At 42.0% G+C, this 24,102-nt stretch overlaps 1 protein-coding gene across 2 annotated transcripts in view; it reads right to left on the bottom strand.

The window, feature by feature from the left end:
* Positions 1-347: 347 nt before the first annotated feature.
* The window catches only part of Kpc2 (Kip1 ubiquitination-promoting complex subunit 2), a 50,061-nt gene continuing 26,306 nt past the window's right edge, over positions 348-24,102 (bottom strand). Inside the window, exons 9-11 of one of the 2 annotated variants that reach the window (XM_055062921.2) lie at positions 23,413-23,551; positions 14,096-14,234; positions 348-6,083 (exon numbers count right to left, since the gene is read on the bottom strand). In XM_055062921.2, coding sequence (XP_054918896.1) covers positions 5,747-6,083; positions 14,096-14,234; positions 23,413-23,551 — 615 coding nt within the window. In that variant the 3' untranslated portion in view covers positions 348-5,746. Of the gene's footprint in view, positions 6,084-13,201; positions 14,235-23,412; positions 23,552-24,102 lie in introns of those variants that run through there. The other variant, XM_050194687.2, reaches the window with a different exon arrangement.

Here is a 24,102-nt window from a genome sequence, read left to right as displayed (position 1 = left end):
CAGTGTGCTTCTGTCTTGCTGCTGAAGCGTCCATGGCTTGTTTGTCTGTCAGTCTGCTGATTACTCATCAGGAACTAGGTTGTCCTCCGAATAAAATGCTTGGGGTACTCGTTTCTTGTTGTTATGTCCCCTTCAATGATTCGAAGCTCCTTTTGCAGGCTGCTTGCATCAGAACAGGTGCGAAGAGCTCGTTCAACTACCGAACGAACCACTGAGCATTTGTGGGCTGTCGGATGAACTGACTTTTGAAACCGAGGTATCTACCTGAGTGGGTTGGCTTCGGGTACATGCTGAATGTGTGGCTGGTGGGAGCATGCTTTACCAGTGCATCCAAGAAGTAAACAAAATTGAAAGATTGGGATAATATTTTATTTGACATTGCTTGTCTTTTTTTTTACATTTTTATTTATACAGTCACTCTCAGCCACTCTACTGTTTAGTCACCAGAAGGAATACCTGAACGTCTTGAGATTAGTTGAAAGTTGTCAAAAATTGCTTCATAAATGTGAGAAGCTCAGTTTTCAAGTCATATCATGAAGTAGCATACTATTCTGTAAGCATGTCTTGCTACTCAGAAAGTGCAATTTCCTACAGGCAGCACAATGTTCCCAAGAGTTGAAGAAGGTGCTTAACATTCAACACAAAGCACTTCTTCCAAAGCATAACATCTTGTATGAAGTTGGCAGCTTCTGCACAATTGTTCACCTGGATATTTAAGGCAAGTTCAACAGTAACAGATACTGTGAAGATACCAACATACTTTATGCATAATTAAATCATGCCTTGAGCATGATTAATTTACAACATCAATAATGCGCATTCTTAATGTGAAACTCCCTGAACGAAAGCTGGCTGGAAAAGTTGAAATATCCAGACAGATCAGCAGCAAACACACCCAAAATAACTTTTCCAGGAACGAAATAGCTCTGCACTAAACTGCAACAAGAGAGAAGTAAAAATCAGGAGACAGTTTCCCAAGAGTTATGTGCACATTCAGCCAAAACATGTTGCTTGTAGTTGGCAACATGAGTCCAAGCATGTGATCCAAATATGCCCACCACTATTCATGAATACCATCGCTAGACATTTTCTACAGAGCTACCAATACTTTAGACTTGCGGACACAGAGACTTAAGTTTGCACACTATACAAGTTTATTGTTGCACTTAATGAAGTGGTGAATTTTGTAAGCAAAACTGTACATCAATGCAGAATGAAAGATTGCATAGAAAGCCTTCATAAGACATGAGAAATTGTAGAACAGAGTGTACCCATGTTCTCTCAAACAAAAGGTCCTTTTATGGTAAATATTCGGCTCTAAGATCCAGTATAACATTTAGTAAGTGCGATGGAAAAACTTAATGAGGGACCATCCATCTGGATTCACCTGGTGTTTCAATGTAATTTCAGATCATCATGCAGCATTTATTATTATATATTATTTCTTCAGTTAAGATTTCACACATTTCATTATCTATTATTCCTTAGTGCACACAATGGATTTATCATTTGTATTTAACAGTCACGCAAATAATCTCAGTGAGAGTGTATTCAACAGGAGTTATATTTATTTTAACTGGAAATTTTTATAATATAATGGCATTCCAATGCAGAGAGCCTGTCAGAAGCAGCCGTTGGTCTTCCAGTCTCAAAATGATCATTGCGGTTTCATCATGGATGTGCTGATGCGTCAAAAGTGAGGTCATGGTACAAGAAATCACTATTTTCTGACATGAAACATATTTTCAGATTTTTTAGTTTTGTGTTCCTTCACAATTCAAGGTTGTGTTTGCTAAATTTTATCTGCATTGGTGCCCTGAAAATCCCAAAATTTGTATTCGTTCATCAACCAGTGTAATCTGCATAGTTCTGGTAGGAGCAACAACATTCAATTTGTGCTTGTGAAGTGAGGAATAAGCCTAGCACTGCAAGTCAACCACTATCAGAAAAGCTGTTTCCGAGTGCTTATATAACATGCTAGAAAGACATGATGTAGCACATGGTGAGAAGCGAGCACAGGCTGACAGAAGAGGTTGCCATAGACAATGCTACTGCTTCGCTATAGGCACTAAAAAGAAGCCAGCACCACCCTGAACACTCTCATGGATTGTCCTGAACATTCTCTGTACGAGGTTGTTGCCAGCGATTGCCACATCACTCTCCTACAACACTGTTAGTGTGAGATGTGGAACACTGGCACCTGCAGCAACAATGGGACAATAACTGAAAAGGTGATGCAATATGGCTTCCTAGAGCTGCAACAGTTGTTCATGGTTATAATTTTGCTCATGTAACAGTGTCAAATACAAGATGCTAAGGCTGGAATTGACAAGAATTGGACACACTCCTAGTTATTGGATTGTTTTCAGCTACAGTGCCAGTGGTAATGCATCAATAGTGGTGAGCCCACATAAACCATTGTGAATTGGCAGATATGCTGAAGGCATTGTGCTATAGCAAGCTGGAATTAAACCATAAGTTTAACAAAACTCAAGTTTCGTCGAAAAAGTGCAGGGTCCCAAGGCACATAATTGCTAATAACAAAAAGGGACATTTCTGAGATACTTTGAACTAGGTTTTATCATTTTGCACTTTTCCACCAAAGTCCAAATTCATTAAAACTATTCTTTCCATATATTACACAAGATATAGTATCTAACTTCAGGCTTTCTTCTGGTATAGAATTTCATTGGTAATGCTTTGCTGACTCAAATTTTTTAGCTGTGGTTGCCTGTATACAGAAAAAAGAATATTTCTTCAACCAAAGCAGAAGAATGAGAGTGGTGGTGGTGGTGTTGCAATAAGCTGTGAAATGTAGAAAATGTAACTCCACAGTAGCCTAGAATAGGCTCCCATAAGACAATCTAGGGTATAAAGCAAGCCTTTCTTTAATTTTCAAGCAATATAGTCTCCAAGTAAGCACAGCCACTTAAGAGCCTTGCACAAGCCACAACTTTCTGAAAAAACTAGTATGCAGTTATCGAATGAGACGCTTGTATTACTGCCACAAGTGAATACTCCAAGTTTACTTCAGACATAGCAAGTACACTATACAGCAAAAGTTGTCATTCTTGTACCATGTCCCCTTTAAATGCCACTCAGCAAATGATTGCAGCTGTTTACACACTGCACAGCGCATATTCCATAAAATCAACATTACCCTAAAGGCCTATATATCCACAGAATTCTGTGACTATTTGATCTCCTTATTACTACAAACAGGTATTGTGAGCCCCCAACTTAATCTATACATTTGAAAAGAACCTCACAGTACTCTTTGAAACTGCTGGACAATGCTAAGAAGCACCTCCGTAATGCAGCTTCTACGCAGTAGTCAATGTGAGGTGTCCTGAGAGCCATTTATTAGCAAGCAGAACATGCAAGACATGCCCGGTTAGTGACCCCTCTGCGAGGTGACCATTAAAAAGGTCCCGAACCACCCCATGGGCTTGGTGAAAAAATGTAGCCCATAGATAGCATAAGCTGTTGTGAACACCTCAGTCAAATTTTGCAGCTGTGTGCAGTGTGTGGAGCTCACAAGCGGAGCGCAATCACTCTTCTTTCAACAGAAGCTTACTCCTCACTCTTTTCAGGCGACATCAATCAAGAAGGGTGTTTGGATCAGTGCACTTCTTTCTACTGTTACTGTGTATATTTATTGACACAGTTTAATAAACAGGCTGAAGTGAAAATCTGTTTTCGAATTTCAATAGACAGTTTTAGTTTAGTGTACGCTATGCCATTGTTTACGCTATAAAAAAGCGGGCTGTTACTGCGCTTGCACAGAACGCTAAACAACTCATAGCGTATAGTGTACGCATGCTATTTCTCAGATTTAGCGCTAGTGTCTTTGTGTGGTTTGCGTAGTTTGCGCAAAACATGGTGGCGGTCCCAGCTGCCCGCTTCAAATTGAATTTGGCGTTGCTTCTGTAAAATTCACTTCGTTTATAGCAAATGACTGTGTAAACAGCTTTCATTTAGTCTCAGGTCGCTTCGACGACAGAGTATTATGGATAACCTTGTGGAGTTTTCGAGATCACTTCTCGTTTCAAATGAGTCGAAGCCTAACGAAACATTCGAGATGTCAGCGCCAGCTATTGCTACAGTCGGGAGGTAGCCTGAACGACGACATATGGCCTCTGAGATCCTAAGATATTGCAGGGCAACTAAAACTGTAACAAACATGTACTGCTTAGTGTATGCTATAGTTGCGTACGCTATACTATAACTGTCTAATAAGAATTATGTACTTCAGGAAGAAGCCAATTATTGTCTGCTCATGCTCGGCTGCCATGTAGGAACTAAGCTTTGGACAGACTGCTCATTGGTGTCTTAGCCGTTGGGTCTTGCTAATTTCGATCAGTTGTGAACACTCAACTAGCCTCGAACCATGCGAAACTTAAGGTCAGACCACATGCATGTTTGCCAGTGCCTGCTCACTCCTGGCTGCTCCTGGCTAGACACCTTGGCAGACTTCGCTTCGTATTGAGCTATTGACAGTGCTTCAAAATGCGCAAGTTGGATGTGGCTACCACCTGTCGGTCAAGCTGGTGCAGGACAAAGCTGGTCCGCACCATGTAGCATGGCCAGACAGGAGCATACGAGAGTGAGTGTGCACTCGAGCCCTGTCGTGCACAATGCAAACACTGCCCACGCACTACAGTTGCATGTAGCTGTGGCCTGCTATGTAGTGTAGATACTGTGCCCACCGTGGGGTGTCTGCTCACTGAGCGCATTGTGACTCGCTTAAGACAACTGCATTTGGCGCGTTGTAGGCACCAAAACCGGGAATAGTGGTGTCTACGTGGACATCCAAAATCAAATTTGAACTGCACGCTACAGTGACGTTCAGTAGGTGGAATGTTGTGGGCATGTCCCACTCTGCCGTAGCCTTCGCAGTGCAAGGCATTGAAGGAGGAATGGGAGCACCGCGAAGGGGATCATAGGCGATCTCTGAATGCCAATAATCCACTTTTGCTGAATCCATTGAAGTACCTTTTGTGGCAGTGTATTTCTCAAATAGTCTATTTTAACTTCAAATGCATTTCACGGCTTCCATAAAAAGTGGTTCAGGACCCCTTTAAATTGACACTAAAGAGAAAAAATAAGTTCAGCTGCATAAGCAAATTACCCTTTTACAATACCAAAAAAGTCACTCTTACCATGAGAGGAGGATTGGTAAGCAAGAAAAGATGCAAAAATGAATGACAGGTGGCAGCGTCATTTTAATGTTTTCACACTAGCTCACTGTACATCATACAATTTGACAGCGCCTAATCACGCCTAGATAATTTTTGTTGGTAAAATGGACTACCTTACCTTGTCCAGTTAAACGGGTCTACAACAAATGCCTTTACAACAAAGTGATCTGTATAATGAAGGACTACATACATGGTATGCCAACATGAAAGGGAACAGCGAGTTTACATTCAAAGCTGGTAATTTTCCTTGTGTATGCTCGTGATGAGGAAAAAATTGCATGACGGGGATTGTTCAACAGGTGAACAACATAAAAAATAGTGACGGAGGATCTGACTTTCTCAGTTTCAAGAATCACTGTTTCAAGACAGATGAAGTGTTCCCTTTCATATTGGACGAGCATGAACATCCTGGCCAAACTTTCATGTGTATTCTTTCACATACATATTTCGCATGTACTCTGAATGCTTCTACAGAAACGACTACTACAATAAAATTACCTGCGCAACGAAGGAATTTAGGTGTGTCTGATGGCTGATTTGTTAATTTACATCAAATGCATGTAGCGGCGCCACTGCTGCTCTCCACAGCTGCAGTGCACATAAGGAGAGCAGCAATCGGCAAAGCAATGATCGCAAAGTGTCTGGGCTCCGTAGTACTCTATGACATACACACGATGACACGCTCGAAACTGGCAACCAACGATATAATTGAAACCATCCTTGACAGGAAAGAGGTGAATGCAGTGGTGATAAAGAGCCTGCTGAGAACCAATTTTGACAAGGGAGGCAATAACGACATTCAAGCCTCTGCAGCTGTGCCTTGCGTCACTCCTCGGTTTCATTGTGGAGCAGAATGCGAGTGCGGTGCCGTCGTCACACGTTCTGTCGAACCAAGCGTGCATAAGAAAATTTGCAACTCGTTTTACTAAGCAGCTCTTCAATTCGTGTTAAGCAAAGATTTTATTTTGCTGAACATGCTTAGGCTTCTCTATTGCAGGTGGCACAGTGCTCGACCTGCATAACGAGCAATTTTGGAGGTTCCATGTGCTTTGTTATAAAGGCAGTTGACAGTATTCTAAAAGAGCCAACTACTGCACTACAATGGCCCAAATACACAAAAATATTTTGAAATCTGTGCCATTGCTCCGATGACTGACGTGAAATAAAAAAAAAAAGCCTGAAGTTTGGCCTTTATTTTCTGCATAGAAATCAACCTGTTATCATGAAATTAATGAAAGTAGTTTTGAAAGAATACTATGTCAGTCCAAATTGATTTAGTGTTTCACTTTAGGGTACCTTTAATTAGTATGTCTTCTGGTGCATATTTTCTTACGCATTATCTTCACAAACTTGCAAATTTTGCAAATGGCACACACAGCACAATGCAAATGGCAGTGGAACAAAGGAAGACTGTGCCACAGTGCATATTCCCCAGTGCTGCAAGCACTACTACTCAACCAACACTGCAATATGGTGCACAATATGAGCCCGACAGAAAAACTGTCAACATACGTCACTGCACAATGAAGTATATTATCTGTTCACTTGGGCAAAGCGGCAGTGCTATAGTACTCAGAATGCTAAGCTGGAAACCACAAGATCATTCGTTCAATTCTGGGTATAACAGCTCTCACATATCTTTCTTCCATTACGTTGTGCTGTGCTTCATGCATAGTGTGAAAAAAAAAAAACCCCAGAAGAACATGATCAACTCATTACCAGCTGCTGTTTGAAGTAAAAAGTATGAATGACTTCTGCACATCTACGAGGTGTTTTTCCTTACTTCGAACAACTGTTTTTAAATTGCACGGAGCATGTTGCACAATTTGCTCTGTTCAGGTAGATTACCAGAACACAATATGATGACTAATTAAAGATACGGTAGTTTACTTAATTATTCAATTTAAAACACATTTTGATTGTGATATTGCAGCCAAGTTGTAGTGAAGTCATGTCCGTTTAGCAGAAACCCTAAAGCCAGCCCCATTTTTGCGACGCCCTTCCCCAAGATCCCCTAAAGATGTGTCGGTGTTCCAGTTGAAATTATCCCAAGCTGCTTGATGCATGTTTTTGGGAAACTTAACTGGAACGCCAATATATTTCATAGTACACTTTAAGGCTGCATATCTGGAAAGTGGTGCTATTTTTACAACTCTTCCTATGCAAACAAGTCTCCACTACAGCTTGGCTTCAACTTTGCAATTCAAGTATGTGCCCCTAAAGTGAATAATTAAAATTTATTTAGTAAATTTTTTATTAGCCACCTGGGCACAATGACTTCTGCTGGAAGCAAGTTTCATCTGCCCTAAAAAATGTGGCTAACTAGGAGGAACAGCGTTATTTGCTGCGGGAAATTTAAAAAATGAAATCTGCCTGAACTAAAAAAAGAAGTACATGGTATACTGTCAGTGTGGCAGCAGTGGTGCATACAAGACCAACTACACCGCCCTGAAAAAGCAGCAGTTATGCACCAGGTGCCCTTAAAACAGGGGGCACATGAAGTACAGAAACAAGGATTCAACTGGACATACTACTTGTAGGGCTCTCCATTTGACTTACACGAACATTTTGTGCGAACATTCTGTCGATTCTCACATGACTCAAGTAAATGCAGATAGTAAACATTAAATGTACACAGTAATCAGTAATAAATAGCAGCTTAATTATAACAAATAGCTCTTAACACTCAAAAGTACATAAGAGAGATTAGAAGATATGCTGCAGACAGCATTTGCCATACTGTTTCTATCACTTGATGGTTTTTAATGGGCACTATACCCATGTTACATGGCCTCCTTCTTTTTCACTTATTCAACTAGTGTAAATAATGAGACATAATGCATCGAGAGCTACTAATTAGTCATACTGACATTCTACATGAAGGAAGTAGGCTAGCTGAACTAGATTTTAGTTTGTCATCAATTATAACAAAACTAGGAATGGCAGTATTCACCACTGGTACAGTAAAAATGCATGGCTTTTCTTTTAATGGGGCCGTGCAACACCTTTCTTGAAAGGTGCGAAGTGTATTCTTATTAAAAAGCACCTCCTCGCAAATTATTTTTTAACAAAAAGCATTTTGAATGCACATTGTATGAATGAAGTTAATTAGCAATGAAACACTGCTAATTTGATGCATGCAAGGAAAGGCTGCAAGGGCGTTGCACGCCCTTGCAGCCTTTTCTTCCTTTTTACTGCAGAATCAATTTATGTAGAGGTCTCCTGCAGACTTCCGTTGCACGGATGCAATGAAATTTATGTCATTGCTTCGCATGGCAGCACCTGGCCTGCCTAGGCCTGCCCAGACCTGCCTGCTTCAGGTCGAATGGGTAGCTGTTTCCAACCCCTTTGTGTCGTTCATGGGAAGTGAATGGTGTTGTAGACTTTCGTTACGCTTTTTATCACCTCGGCATCAAAGTTTGGGAATTACTTCAGTGCTCTTCTTAAGCACTGAGGTAATTCTTGAGAATGATTCTCAATATCAAGGGATGAAGGCTCATGGTTACAGACTGGCAGCTCACGATGTCATTGCAATAAAACAGAGGTGCCATCTGTTACCTCTATGGAAGAACACAGCAAAACATGCTGCGCAGTATCAGATGGCACCACGATTCCGCTACAGAGAAATCAGCATTCTCTTGAGCTGTGTTACTGCAGATGACACGCACTTGCCATTGCCTTGGATCCATGTTGCTTTAGGGTACAACAACATATATGCTCCCCTTGCTTGTATATCAATGCTCAGGTGCATCACATTGGTTTTATAGATATTTCATGACTTCTTACAGCATCCTACAAGTGTGAGCTTCTAGTGGCTAAATTTCACTGGGTGCTTCAGTGACGTGTGTGACAACACTGCATGCCTCTGCCAGGAGTGATGGCTGCATCAACTGCAAAGAATACAACGGAGCTCGCAGCTTCTGTGCTGACCTAATTTGGTTCAGAAATCAAATATTCCTAAAATTTTTTGTCGCTTGAACTGCGCTAAAAACTGCGCTGTTGCTACTACAGTTGCCGTTCCGCCATGTTACACCCATTATTGTACTGAGCTTTTGTGTCTGCATAACCTCAATATCATGTGGTGTGACCTTCCATCATGTTGCCCAATCTTGTGAGACCATAGTGTCAATAAAGCGGCGTTTTTCTGTGCCACCATATGGCGCCACCACACTCAGTTGTGAGATTTCTCTGCTTTTGCTGGAGGTGCTCCTTGGAAGTGACATCACAAGAAACCTAGCATGTGGCCATCGTTTTCAAAAGTGTGTAGGAATATGCACAAAAAGTTATACAGATTCCATGAAGTTGCAAGTAATGAGCAGGCATTTTCTGAGTGAAATTGTATGTTCCCTGCTGCATGCGCAGAATAATAAATGTCTCAGATATTCAAGATAACAAGTTGCAGAATAATAATTGTCTCAGATATTGAAGATAGCAAGTCTAATGAGTGACTAGGCAAGTTTATTTACCACATTCAAAAGGTGTTGCAAAGCCCCTTTAAAAGCTTCCACATAATATATTTGTCATAATTTTGGGGAAAAACTTAAGCACTATTTTTCAAGTTGATCTGCCATAGTTAAGGTGATCTGGGCATTTCATCTTTCATGGCCTGTTTTTTGTGCGCAATACTTGTTAACTACACAAGCACACACACACACACACACACACACACACACGAATGCAATGAGGTTACTAAGCTCCTGAGAATTTCTGCCTTCACTGGGACAACTATATTGACATACATGGGCATGCCAATTCGAACAACTCCTACTTGTACTTGAAACTTTTACAGATCCCTGGACACATCTAGTCTGAATGATTGCTCCTTCAGAACAGTAGCTTTCACTTGCAACACAATAATTATGGTACCGATTTGTTACGTAGAATAAAGAGGTTGACGAGGCCACCAGGACAATTATTCATATTTCAAGGCTCGCCTCGTGTTGACAGCATTAAGACCTATATGATGCTGACCAGTGACCACGCATGCGAATGTATATAATTTTGTACTTATAAAAGACATGAAGTCCCATTCTCTTTTCATTGCATTAAGTTTAGTTTGGTCTCACAGACTGTATTTAAAGGGACACTAATTATCAATGCTGAGTTAGTTTAATAGTCTGGTAAAGAATTTATTCTAACGCTCAATTTGCATTTTTCTGGCAGAAAAAAAGGTTGTTTATTACTAGAGGAAATGGAATTATTTCATATTACATCCCGAATTTCGAAGCAAATTTTTTCATGTTTGGAGCCGGTTTAATTCCTCAAAGATAACTGCGTTGATTCTTTAGACTACAACGTAATCCTTATATATCAATTAACTAATTCCGAGCAGATGCTGTCTCACAAAATCACGAGAAACTAGCACGAGAAATTCATAGGACCATCTTTAGCTTATTTCTCTTTTGGTTTACTAAGACTCTGCTCATGGTAAGACTGATGTTCGTGGCATTCTAGAAGTGTAATTTACTGATCCAGCATAACTTAACAATCCACTTCAGTGTCCTTAATAAGAATGCGGCTGCTCTTTTGCACAGAGCTGTTCATAAAACATTTTATCTGCTTCCACACAGCACTACTGTTTTTGACAACCCTTGCTCATCAAGCGCAATTGTATCTTGGGTCAATATAGAGAAAAGTAGAGCTTTCGCAAAAATAAGACAGTGAATCCTACTATGCAGCAGTGTAAAGATAAATTCTTTGGCCCTTTATAGAACTGCACATTTAGCGCTAAGCTCGTACATCAGGAACACATTAGAACGTAGCAAAAAGGAAAGAAAATTATGTGGTTGTTGCTTTCCTCAAATAGAGGCTCTATTGTGAGATGCTGACAGCAGAAATAATTGCCAGATGCTTCTACCTTGACAACAATAACATCACTAACATCACACTGGCTGCAGCTCCTGGCATCATGAATGCATCACTACTGCACACATTGGTCACGAGTGCTGCACACAATGCCTGGATATACTTTTTCTTGCTTGAGAATAATGTATATAAACATTGTGACACTCGTTGTCATAATCATTATCCATGGCAACATTTGGTATATTATTTTGCTATAGTATGTTCCGTCATTCAGCTGAGGTATATTTGAAATAAGCTGCAAGAATGACATAACTGTATCGTATTCACGGATCATTTCCTTCATTTTAGAGTGGTGACAGGTCATATAGGGCCATGGGGTATCAGCAAAAAAATTCTGCCACATACATGAGCACACAGTTAAATAAAACAGAAAGAGAGATGGAAACAAGAAATAATCTATGTAGAAATGAAGTTGGAAGCAGTAAAACTAGCTGCAATATTTTTTACACTTGGGGCTGCTTGCAAGAAGCATCTTACGTGTGGGTAAGTTTACCCAGAGGTAGAAAGCTTCATGCAAGTAAAAGTAAGTGGCTGTAAAGTTGTTGAATGACAGGATAGGATAGGATACACTTTATTGCTCTAATTTAGAGTCATTCAGCGGTCAGACCAAGTGCTTCCATTTTCTTCTTGTCGATGGTGACTCCCGTCTTGCAGGGTTGGCGCCCCTTTCCCAGGGCACCACTGAGCGAGGCTGCTCGTTGGGCATGGTGTACCAGCCCCGGTTGGAGAGCACACTCTCCCACTGCTCCGCATTCGGATTTTCGATATTGTGGAATGTTTTGTTTTTGCTGCATTCCCACGTGATATGATAAAGGAAGGGTTTTGCGCCACACCATGGGCATATGTCCCTGTATTGGTTTGGGAACATTTTGCTTAGTATGTGTAGATTTGGGAAGGTTCCTGTTTGCAGCTTCCACCAGCAAACTGCCTCTTGTTGATTAAGCATGTTATGGGGCGGGGAGTGTTTGGCCCTCGTTCCTCTATGATAATTTAGTATTTCGGACTACGTCGGGATCCCCGTCATGAAGTCCTCGGGATCTCCATTTAGGTCCGCTCGGTTAGTATGCTCGCGAGCGGTCCTATCGGCCCTCTGGTTGCCCCCAATTTCAGTGTGTCCCGGTATCCAGAAAATGTTGTGTCTAACTCGTCTTTCGTGTTGGCCAGCGCAGAGAAAGATTTGGAGCGCCTTTTGACCAATTCTGCCATTGATGTAGTTACAGCATGCTTCCTTAGAATCCGTTAATATTCTAAGGGATTTGTTTGCGCGGTAACTCTCCGTGGCCGCTAGAGCAACAGCCATTTCTTCTCCCTCAGTTATCGTACAGTCCCGTACCGACGCGCAAGTGATCTCCTTATAGTCCGAGCCAATTACTGTCGCAACAACTTTTTGCTCTGTTGTTCCTCGTTTCCGAGGATACACCGCGGCGCCCGTATATGCCGTGTTCGCCTTGGTTGCTAGATATTGCTCTACATATTTTGCCCTAGCATTCCGCCTGGCTGCGTGTAGGTTTGGGTCCATGTTTCTTGGCAAAGACCCTACCCTGATGGTGCTGCGATACTCATGTGGTAGGTTTGCCAATGATAAAGGTCAAAAGTTTCACAGAAGTTCCAATCTTCTGTCACACAATAACTTCCTGTGCAGCACTGTATACACTATCATGCAATTGCACGAAACTTCTGCTTGCGGGCTACCATGGGTGAAATGCTTAGTGTAAGCAGCCCCATGTTCCTCTATGCTTATTAGCAATTTGAAATGCAATTCTGTCTGCAACACTCGAGTATGTTTAGCATCGATCAATGTCACTGTAAAGCTATTAAATATACTATTTGCCATGCACCGAGTGCATCTATGCACATTTTCTGATGCGGTTATATTTACTTGAACCTAACATTATAAAATTAACATACACTGAAGCTTTTTTACCTCCTGTAATTCATTACTCATTAGACACGATTGTTTATTATAAAGCAGGAAATATAGCTTTTCTACACATAAAAGGCGGAAAATGTCATCACAAGCAACTGCAGCCTACGCTGCAGCAAACAATCAAACATCTTAGCAATCATGCAAGTAAGATAGAGTGCCAGAAAGTGCAATTCAGTACAAGAGATGGGCACAGAGAAACAAAGGCAACTTTCAGTGATCAATACTTTTATAAATGGCCTTGAATAGCATAGTAGTAAACACTCTCAATCTGTATTGATGGCCATAATTTATGATGATATAAATAATAAAAATTTCTTCACGCTTTTTCCTGATGTTAGTGGTCACTTCTATCTGTAAGCCATGTCTTCAATTGCCCATTTTAGAGATATGCGAAGACTCAATGCACTCTACGCTATCATAAAAACACAAGATTGAAATAATCATACTTATTTGAATGTAAGGTGAGGTTTTTTCCCAGAATCCCTACCCTCGAAGTCATCCCCCACTTTATGTGTGATGCTAATAGATCCAGTTACTATTTCAATATGGCAGTAGCAGCACCACATTTCGTGCAATTCAGATTTTAGACGGCAGCACAAATTGAAGTAACTTATTTTAATTAGCCTTGGCAGGTGAGGCAGCACAATATTTTCAACATAGCCCGCACTGAGAATTAGAAAAATAAAACATTAAAGACGGGCTGCCGGTTATAGTAGGCCAATTTCACCTTGAGGTGTGACTTTAAAGCAGTGCGAATTTTGCCTTTGGCGTGCCTTCACAGCAGTGAGGCAAAGTTGATATATAACCTGCACTGATTATTCCGGGAGCTTCCAATTCGGTATTACGGGCAACCCTACAGAGTCTGAATAATTCGTCATGTACTCTACATCACTTTATGTAAGTGTGCATTTTAAGTTTTTTTTTTCGTGTGCCCCCCAACTGCACCCTCGCCTTATAATCGTGACAGCCTTATAATCGAAAAAATATGGCATATCCTTACCTGCTATATATGTTGCTTTAGTACATCTCCCTACATATCCCTGTTTGCACATTAATTTATTCCTCGTTACATTCCATTATTACACTCAGTAGCCATGCTCACGTCACTAAGGGCCTCACAAGTTGCACCGAGTGTTTCTCAGCATGGTAGATACGGAAGATCTGGCTTAGAATAGGTGCTGTGTCCGAGTCATTCAGCCAGCGAGAGGCACAGCCAGGGTTTTCCAGCATTTGGAGCAGGGCTGTAAAGCAAGAAAGCAATTTGAATCAAACTTTTGAGATGGGTATTTAAGCCTTCAGCCTACAAGAACACCGCTCAGGAATTCACACCTTTTTTACACTAAGAAGTAGGCTACTATTTCAGAAAAAAATAGAAGAAAATGAACAAAACAAAGCCATGCTAGTGTATGAGAAATATAGTAACCTTATGCCATTTCAATAAATCTTTTTTGTTGCACAGCATTTGCCTGAGTGCCACTGCACCGCTATTATACTGGTGCAGTGTTAAATGGTGTCACTATAGAATAGTGCCGACAAGAGCGAGGGGATGTGCAAATATTGAAAACCTTTGAATAAAGAATTGAATATTGTCTTATTCAGTTTGTTCTCTAGTTCGAATAGTCGCTATTTGAAAATTTGAAAATCTTTTAAATGGTTTTTAATACTTCACGTCATGATAAAACATAAAATTGAAGCAAAATTGTGACAACATTATGTTGGTTATAGCGGAAATAAAGCATGAGAAGAAACTGCATAATAGATCACGCTGTGTCACTAAGGGTGTCAGGCTTTACAGCTAAGCTACGATCATTCACACTCAACTTTTGCTCTGACATGGCATTCTGCTGTGGGTCTTACTAACTACTAGGTATAGATGCTGAATCTGTGTGTCTCCTTCATAATAAATCTGAATAAGCTTTGCGGCAACATTATTTGATATGATAGTGACACCATATACAGCAACCATTCTAATTAGAGAAAAAGCCTTTTTTCACTCTGCCCTTGCCACAAATTGCCCACAATTGCCCTTGCCCTTGCCATTATCAAAAGCGTAAAATAAGTCGTTCGTAAGCAAAGAAAGCTGCATTTCACAAGAAAAGGGATTTTCTAAAACCGTGCAAACAAGTAGATAAAAATGAGCCTTAAGAAAACATACCACATACAGAAGGTTATGTGGAAAGGGGAAGGGCAAGTGGTGATTCTGTGTATTAAAACCAAGACAAACTCCCTCATGTATGTGGTATAAGGATAAAAATAATAGTGTTTGTATGGATCTCAGCTAAACTTTTTTTGTGTACATTCTTCTTTGCATTGTGGATGTGTGCACCAAACTGCACCACTGAGGGCTGTGTAGCTTCTTTGAAAATTAATTTTCAAAATTGGCATGCGCCCTCCCAATTTGGGTCATCAAAAAAGGATTATTTCTGCTAGCCGCTCAGTGCTTGACATTCACGATGTCAGCACAGGAGCAGCAGTGTGGGTGCCCGCATCTTGTGAAACCAAGTCTGCAAGTCTCTCATAGCCATGAACTACTTTGTTTAAGGCTCACAGCAAAAAATGTTTTGTCGGGTATCTTCTGTCGAGTAGAGCTGTGTAATACGAGAATACTTAGAATTAATTGTAGTTTAACACGCGATCTCAAGATATTGTTACTACAGTCGACTTCCGTTAATTCGACCATGATGGGACCAGCGTAACTGAGTGAATTATCTGGCGGTCGAGTTAAACAAATTGCAAAAAGAACACCACAACACACCACTGATTTATTTATTGGTATTTGTCCAAATCTAACATGATTCCGAATCAAATGCGTGCACACTCTTTATGCATCCAAAAAAGAAAACTAACGTAGAAATGGCATTAAAGCTTCCAAATAAAGCATAAATTTAGCACACACATATTTTTTTTGAGCAAGAAAAATGGCAAGGGTCTAATATGTGTTGCACAATGGCAGCTGCTTTCCTAAAGTCAGCTATGCCGGAATCCTGTAGTGTTTTGCAGTAAAGCATGTGAACGTTGCGAATGCGGTTTTGTTTTAGTATCCTATTGCACCAAGCAGGCAATTTTCAGCCCAGTTTCCTTGAAAAATAAAGAAGGCACTCATTAGAATTGGGTAACTACTATAATCAGACATTGTGATCTATGATTATTGCTTGAAAATCTTCCTAGGGTAGGCCAAAAATAGGCGTTTTTGACAGGATTTTTTTTTTACATGAGTTTTATGCAATCACTGTCCCCTAAGCTCCACCGAGACAGATGTTGCCACTAAAAGAGTCGCTATTGGAGTCATCATAGGGGCCAGGTGCATGCATGCCAACTCGTCAAGTTCAAATCATCTGGCAAAGGCCAATTTTAGGATCGAAATAACAAAAGTTTGGGCCCACATAAATGCATGGGTGCTGGCTGGGACTTTCGGTCAGGATCGAATTAACCGAAAAATCTAATTAACTGGAGTCTAAGTAGTGGAAGTCTACTGTAACTGCTGTTGTTTGTTGTATATGCTTGTTTTAACACCACCACTGACGTCACAAGAAGCAGCATTTTGGGCAGCCTAATCTAGTTATGGTGTCAATGCTGTTCTTTTTTTTTTTTTTTCAGTTACTGCTGAGTTCTGGTGAGAAGTGAATTACCTTGCACATCATAGGAGGTACAGAGAAATTCAGAACTGCTTCATCATCATCATCATCAGCCTGGTTACGCCCACTGCAGGGCAGAGGCCTCTCCCATACTTCTCCAACAACCCCGGTCATGTACTAATTGTGGCCATGTCGTGCCTGCAAACTTCTTAATGTAATCCGCCCACCTAACTTTCTGCCGCACCCTGCTATGCTTCCCTTCCCTTGGAATCCAGTCCGTAACCCTTAATGACCATCGGTTATCTTCCCTCCTCATTACATGTCCTGCCCATGCCCACTTCTTTTTCTTGATTTCAACTAAGATGTCATTAACTCGCATTTGTTTCCTCACCCAATCTGCTCTTTGCTTCACTAGAATGCAAAAAAAAAGTAAAGCAAAAAAATGTTGGTCTAGCGATCACACCTGCATTTCAACTCCAATATTGATCAGAAATGCAAAAAATGAGTGATCATTTTAGAGAGGACTGTTTGAGCTCTGTGTGCACCTTACTTGGTGCTCCTTTTGCTCAGTTGTAAAGATATAATGCACAAATTTCATTTTGATGTGTTTGGAGCTGAGTTCTCAAATGTGGCAGTGAGTACTACATGACACATGAGCTTCGCATTTTGTCATTAAAGTTAAATGGTGTTTGTGAGCTTTTTTTCCCCAGGGATATAGTAGCTGTCAAAGGGCACAACATATCCTTCATTCCATGAAGTTGCATGTTACAATCGGCATAAAATTCATCAAATCATCACAAGAACATGTGTTGATGAATGTAGCTATCCCTGTCAGCAATAACTTATAGATTTACCTTATTATTAGGGTTGTATGTATGGTAACTTTCGAGACCAAATCTTATTTATACAAATGGAATATTACCGGAACTGAATTGAATACCGAACACTTTATGTATAGCTTTCGAATACCTACAGATGCCTCTACGATGAACACCTCTACAATGAAAGGACCTGTATAAAGAAGGATCCATATGTCCTGGCCACATTCCTATCTTGGTTACGTATTGCGAACGCATCTACAAGAAAGATTAATCAAACGAATTTGCCCCTACAACGAAGGAATTGAGGCAAGGGTGGTTTGTTGCCTTACACTGAACACATGTAGTGGTAGCACCACTGCCCTTTTCAGCCAAGACTGAGATACAGTTTGCATAGGGAGTGCCAGTTGTCTCAACAATCACCACGTGGGAACGCCTGGACAGGGCATTAGGCAACCCACTGCGGTAGCCCAGTGGCTATGGTGTTGCACTGCTGAGCTCTAGGTTGCAGGTTTGATCCTGGACACAGTGGGCCCATTTCGATGGGGCAAAATACGGAGACAGCCGTGTAATTAGATTTAGGTGCACATTAAAAGAACCTCAGGCTGTCAAAATTAATCCAGAGTTTCCCACTACAGCGTGCCTCAAACTTAGACCCAGAATTTAAGTATTTTCAGTATGTATGGTAAACCCCTCTCCCACACTCACCTCCTCACTGAAGGAAAAAGAAATGCAGCAGGTTGAACGGCCGGACACTTTGGCAAGTGGCACTATTACACCATGAACCTCTATGTCACAAGGTTGACTGCAGTCACACATTTCATCAGACGATGTGTGCAGAAGAAAATTAGCAGCTTCTTTCACGAAGTATCTCTGAAGTTCATGTTTAATAAAAGACTTCTTTTGCTTAACAGGCTCAGCTTGCTCAACTGTGAGTGATACGGTGCATGATCATTACAACAATGGGGCCCATAAAATGAAGGATTTTGAAAATCCCAAGTGCTTCATTATAATGGCCTTTGACTGTATATTCACATGCTAGTGTTAACAACTTCAGCACATTTCTGGCATTTCACAACACATTGGTTTATGGTTTATTAAAAAGTATAAATGGAGCATTATAGTCTAAACAAAAAGAGTCACTGGAAAAAGACATGGAAGAAATCGGCAGTCGGCGAATGAGGGAAGGCTTAGCCTGGAGCCAATGTTTTCGACAAGAGTACTTGCCTTCGTCATGCAACCAGTGCTTTCCTCAACAGCATTTATATAAATTGAGCCGAGAATTAAGTGGTTTGTTCGCGTACCAACAACACTTTACTGCACACATAGTCATGCATTATCAGATGAAGTTTAGAAAGGTAGCCTTGTAGGCCAGTTAGCAACTCTGCATACCGTTGAGAATAAACTGAAAATTCGATACAAGCCTGCTAAATAATTGGATGTCATAAAAGCACATACCATTTATAAAATCACTTTATTGATGAAACTAGCCTAGTTTCGCATGAAATAGTCCTGCATTTCCTTCTGTTTGGGTAATTTCACTTCCTGCGACACACACACTTCTCCACATAGTCTAAGGAGTCAAAGCAGCTGAGGCCACAACTTTCCACAGTAGCACAGAAGCACCGGACTAGTGCGAATGCACCAATCACTTCGGAGGAAGTGGGCAAAGGACCGTCGTTGCTTTCCTCATTGTGCCCACTTTCACTTGTGCTCGGTACGATGTCGGAAATGTAGTCTTCGTTTTCAGCCTCTCCCGTGGTCGCGACACTATCATCTGCACTCAAACTCGTCCACCGCTGATTCGTCAACAGCTTCCGAATTTTCTGACAGCTCGCTCCAAACTTCAGCAACACCGGCAACGGCTTTGTCGCATTCATCAGAATTTACAGTCATCACCGAGCACGCGGAAGCCGGCACGGCTGAAGATATTTCGGATGAACCACTTGTACATGGCCATGCGTATACGGCGGGCGCCACGGGGCACCGGGTCGCGAGTTTGGCCGCTTTAGCCCTAATCTCCCCCTTATTCTTCAAGATCGTGCTGAGAGTGCTCCTCAGAATCTTGCATGCTGCGGGGACATCTGACATCTCACCACGTTTGACCCGATTTATGATTTCGAGCATCATGACGAAAGGCGAATTCTGCCGCTTCATCATGGCAACACTGCTAGAGAAGGCCCACAAGGTGCACACATAATGAACCAGACAAGCAGCGAGACGACTCGCACTTTCACCATCTTGCACGACGAGGGCACAAGAGCTTCTGATTGGCTGTCTGAGCAAGCGCTGCGGGTGGGCCAGGATCATTTTTCGCAGGGGAGTGTCGACGGTTCGCTTGAGGCAGCGCGGTCACAGTAGGGAGAGCGGTTGGATGGAGCCACGCCGACGGGTTTCCCAGCCACCACTAGGGAAAGCCAATTTCTGGGGCACTTCTCTGCCACTCGACGTTCGATATATAGGGAGTCACTGCTATTTCTGTTTGATGTCAGCGTAATTTTTGCTATATATACTCATTGTAACTATACCGTGTCCAGAAATTGTTCGATATACAGAATAATTCGATGTAAATGGGTTCAATATAGTCGGCTTCGCCTGTACTCGCTTGTATTTAAGGAATGGTTCGTGCCGCTTGATACACGCTCGAAGTGCATGCCAAGGGCGTTGGCCTGGTCTTCCAAGGTATTCCCTTGGTTATTGACCAAGGGCAATGCGTGAATTTGCTGCCCCTTTAGCCTTCTGAGACCCTTCCAAAGCTTTGCCTCTTGCGTGTAAGAATTTATGTTTAATAGAAACCTCTGCCAGCTTGTTCTCCTAGCCTGCCTCTGCGTTCTCCTTCCCTGTGACTTGACGTGTTTAAATTCAACATGATTTTCTGCAGTCGGTGATTGGCGTAGTACGCCCCATGCTTTATTGTTTCTTTTGCACTTCCTTGCAGTTGTCATTCCACCATGATATTCGTCTTTTGCATGAGCTACCACTCATTTGTGGAATGCATTTCTCATCTGCAGCAATTATAAAATCAGTAAAATGCCCTACTGCGTCGTATATACTAAATTCGCTGATAAATGTTCGTGATAAAAAAGTTGATTCTTTAAAATGTTCCCAAATGGCGGAGGCTAGTTTCCACCTAAGGGCATGTGGAGGAGAGTCATGTTGTCTAACAAAGTTTAGGGTTACTGGAAAGTGGTCATTACTGAATGGATTTTCGAGTACATTCCATTCTAAGTCAAAGAAATGAGAAGCAGAGCCAATCGACAGATCTATTGATGTATACGAGTTATGATAAAGATTAGAATAGGTTGGCTCCTCCTTGTTGAAGAGGTATGCACCGGAGTTTACTAGAAGGTGTTCTATTAGCCGGCCTCTCATGACGCACTGGGAGTTGCCCCAAAGAGTGCGATAGGCATTAAAATCACCGCTGATCATGTATGGTTCTGGGAGCCGGTTAATGAGGCTTTGAAGTTCTGTTTTTGCGAGCTGAAATCCAGGTGGTATATAAATGCTACAGATGGTTATTAACTTATTGAAGAGAACTGCTTGCATAGACACAGCCTCAAGGGGTGTCTGGAGAGAAAAATGCTGGCAAGCAACAGACTTATCTACAACTGCTACGCCTCCGGACGAGGCCGTAGCATTGTGGCAGTCTTTGCGAAAAATTGCATAATGCCTCAGAAAGTTTGTGTGTGCTGATTTGAGATGCGTTTCCTGAACACACAGCACCTTCAGACTATAATTACAAAGGAGCTCTTTAACGTCACCAAGGTCATGGAGAGGTCCGCTAACGTTCCACTGCAATATTTGTGTTTCTGCATTGACAAAAAAGTTTGTGCTGTGTGTTTAGGGAATGTAAATCAACTTACAGAGCCCTTGTCAGGCCCTGCGATGTGAGGCTTTTCTTTTTTGGAGCGATCGCGAGAATCTCGCTGCTCCTTTGGCACTGGCGGTGCCGTCTGGCTGGTTGTGTTCATCGCCTCTTGCGAGGCGCAAGAGCGATAGACAATGTTTGATGTGAAGGCCACAAAACATTGGATGAGACCTTTGAGACCACCAGCACGGAGGTAGATGGCCCCTTCTGCTGGGGTGGCAGAGCAGTGCTAGCTGCAGCCACCCACCGAGGGCAGATGGCGCCATTAGTGGCTCACTGTGTGTGGGCCGGACAGCCGCCAGAAGCTGTTGTATCGCTGCCCCCCAACGTGCTACATCAGCAAAGCTGCTCTTGGGCAGGTACAATACCCGCCTGCGTGCCTTCTTGAATGATACATTCTCTTTTACCTTGATTGTTACAATTCCTTTTTCTTTTTTTCTATGATGGGTAGGTCTGCGAGTATGTGGCTTGCTTCTCATCACAGTTCACACAGTGGAGAGAGTTTTTACATGATTCAGAGAGATATTTGTTAGCACTGCATTCTGCACAAGTCTGACGGCCTCGGCAGTTCTGTGAACTGTGGCCGAATCGCTGGCACTTAAAGCATTGCAGAGGATTTGGGACATACGGTCTGACTCGGACCTTTACATACCTTGTCTCGATAGTGTTGGGCAGGATGCTTGAGCCAAATGTAAGTATTAGGTGCTTGGTAATGATCTCTTTTCCGTCATGATTCATTTTAATTATTTTGACATTGATCACATTGTGATCATTCCAATCCTCCAGAAGTTTGGCTTCAATCAATTCCATAAGAGCATCATTGGAAACGACAGCTCGAATTGTGTTCATGGTGCGGTGCGGTGTAACTGCCACCGGGATGTCCCCAAATGACACTAGCTTAGGCAGATTTTCATGTTATTTCTTCTCACGGAGTTCTAGAAGGAGATCACCGCTCGGCATCTTCAATACTTTATAGCCTGCACCAAGGGTTTCCATCAGAGACTTCGCAACTACGAAAGGCGAGATCATTCTTACTGTCTTTTCTTGTTTCTGGGAATAGATTACATGGAATCAGGGGAATGTTTCTTTTTGGCGTCCAAATAACTGGACGGTTTCATTGGTGCGCCTCCTCTTCAGGGAGTAATCAGGTAGTGAGGGGGGAAGGAATTAGCCATAAGTGAGTGTGTATTTTATGGCAGTAATGCCAGCCACCCACCATGGAGCCCTATAAGGGGGCACTGTAGGACCTGTAAAACAGCTCCTGCAAATGCCAGCTGTACGTTACCACTATAACCGAATATGACATAACCTAGGTTCGCTACTCACACAGGGTTAACCCTTGCTGCCTAGAAGATAGAAAGTAATACAGAAGAAAGGAGAAGACAGAAAAGACTGAAAGTGAGAGAGAAAGACAAAGAGTGGAGAGGAGGATAGAAAAAGGCAGCTACCGATTTCTCCCGGATGGGTCAGTCCGGGAGTGTCGTCTACGTGAAGCTGAGACGAAAGAGGTGTGTTGCCTCTGCCGAGTGAAGGCCCAAACCCTCAGCATTGGCTCAACCCCCAGGATCCCTTTTTCCCCGGGCACAACAGGCCACGCACGGTTCGACGTGGGAGGGTCCAACCCTCGTGTGCTCGGGTGCGTGGTGTTGCAACACACCAAACATCTGCTGAAGCAGACGCCCCTGTGGGTCTTTGATGTACACCAAATGCCTGGTACACGAGTGTTTTTACCCCATCGGAATCCGACCACCGTGGCTGGGATTGAACCCGTGCACCTCAGGCTCAGCAGCGCAATGCAATAGTGACTGGGCTACCGTGGTGAGTGGTATTTAAATAAATAACTAAATAAATAACTTAACGGGATGGTGGAAAACAAAAAAAATATTCAGGCAGCCAATCTATGAATTAATCAGACAAATGGTGGAAATTAATTGGGTTAAATTTTTTATCCAAGCCCGGCTTTTCAACAAACAATCGAGAAGTCAGTACATTTTCCCTTTGAGCCTGAGAGCATTTTGATAATTATTATTATTCCTTAGCCAGAGACTTGTCCTACTTTGGAGTTTCCCTTGATCATAGCATGCCATTAAACTGTGTTCACAACTGAGTAACCCAATGTAACAGCATAATTAAAAAACACATGAATCTTTCCACACACCTAGGAGAGTCTTTGGTGAACACAGGCCCAGCTGCACCACAGGATTACTGACGATGGACCTGTATATACCACTGCTGGTGTCAAGGCCAACTTGCAAGTCCACAGGCTTAGGTCGACGATCCCCTAGTAGCCACTCACACTGCAAAGTGGGAGAAAGAAAACATGTAGATGCCATTGCATTAAATCCTCTTACTACTGAAAGAAATGCATGAAATCAAGTTGAGTGAATGTTGCAAACATGTACATTGACCACACTGACCACTCACTCACTCTGCTGACAGTCGATAAAATAGGAACACACCAATACAGCAACAGAAGCTGAACTAACAGCCCGTGCAGGCTCTAGAAGTTAACCTATTGTCTTGAGGCAGCATATTGTGACGAAGATGTCAAATGCTCTTATCTAATCATATTTCATATTTCATCAGTTTTATACACTTTATTTACATCCAAAAATTTCAAACTAAATTCCCAATATCACATTTTACATGTTTTAAGCTCATCTAAATGCATGTTTCTCAAGAAACGGGGGTTGGAAAAAGCTTGTTTGTACTTACTACACTCCCAATAACATAATTATATAAGCCAATTGTGAGGGAGGTGCTGATGATGACTACAACAATAGCAGCTACCAGAGTCACACAAAGCCTTTGACTTGGCTCATCATTGTTACTCTGGGCCAGCATTTGC

The sequence above is a fragment of the Dermacentor andersoni genome, chromosome 1, assembly GCF_023375885.2.
Source record: "Dermacentor andersoni chromosome 1, qqDerAnde1_hic_scaffold, whole genome shotgun sequence".
Lineage (NCBI taxonomy): Eukaryota > Metazoa > Arthropoda > Arachnida > Ixodida > Ixodidae > Dermacentor > Dermacentor andersoni.
The sequence above is the reverse complement of the archived record's forward strand: the minus strand, read 5'-3'. Positions and strand labels throughout refer to the sequence as shown.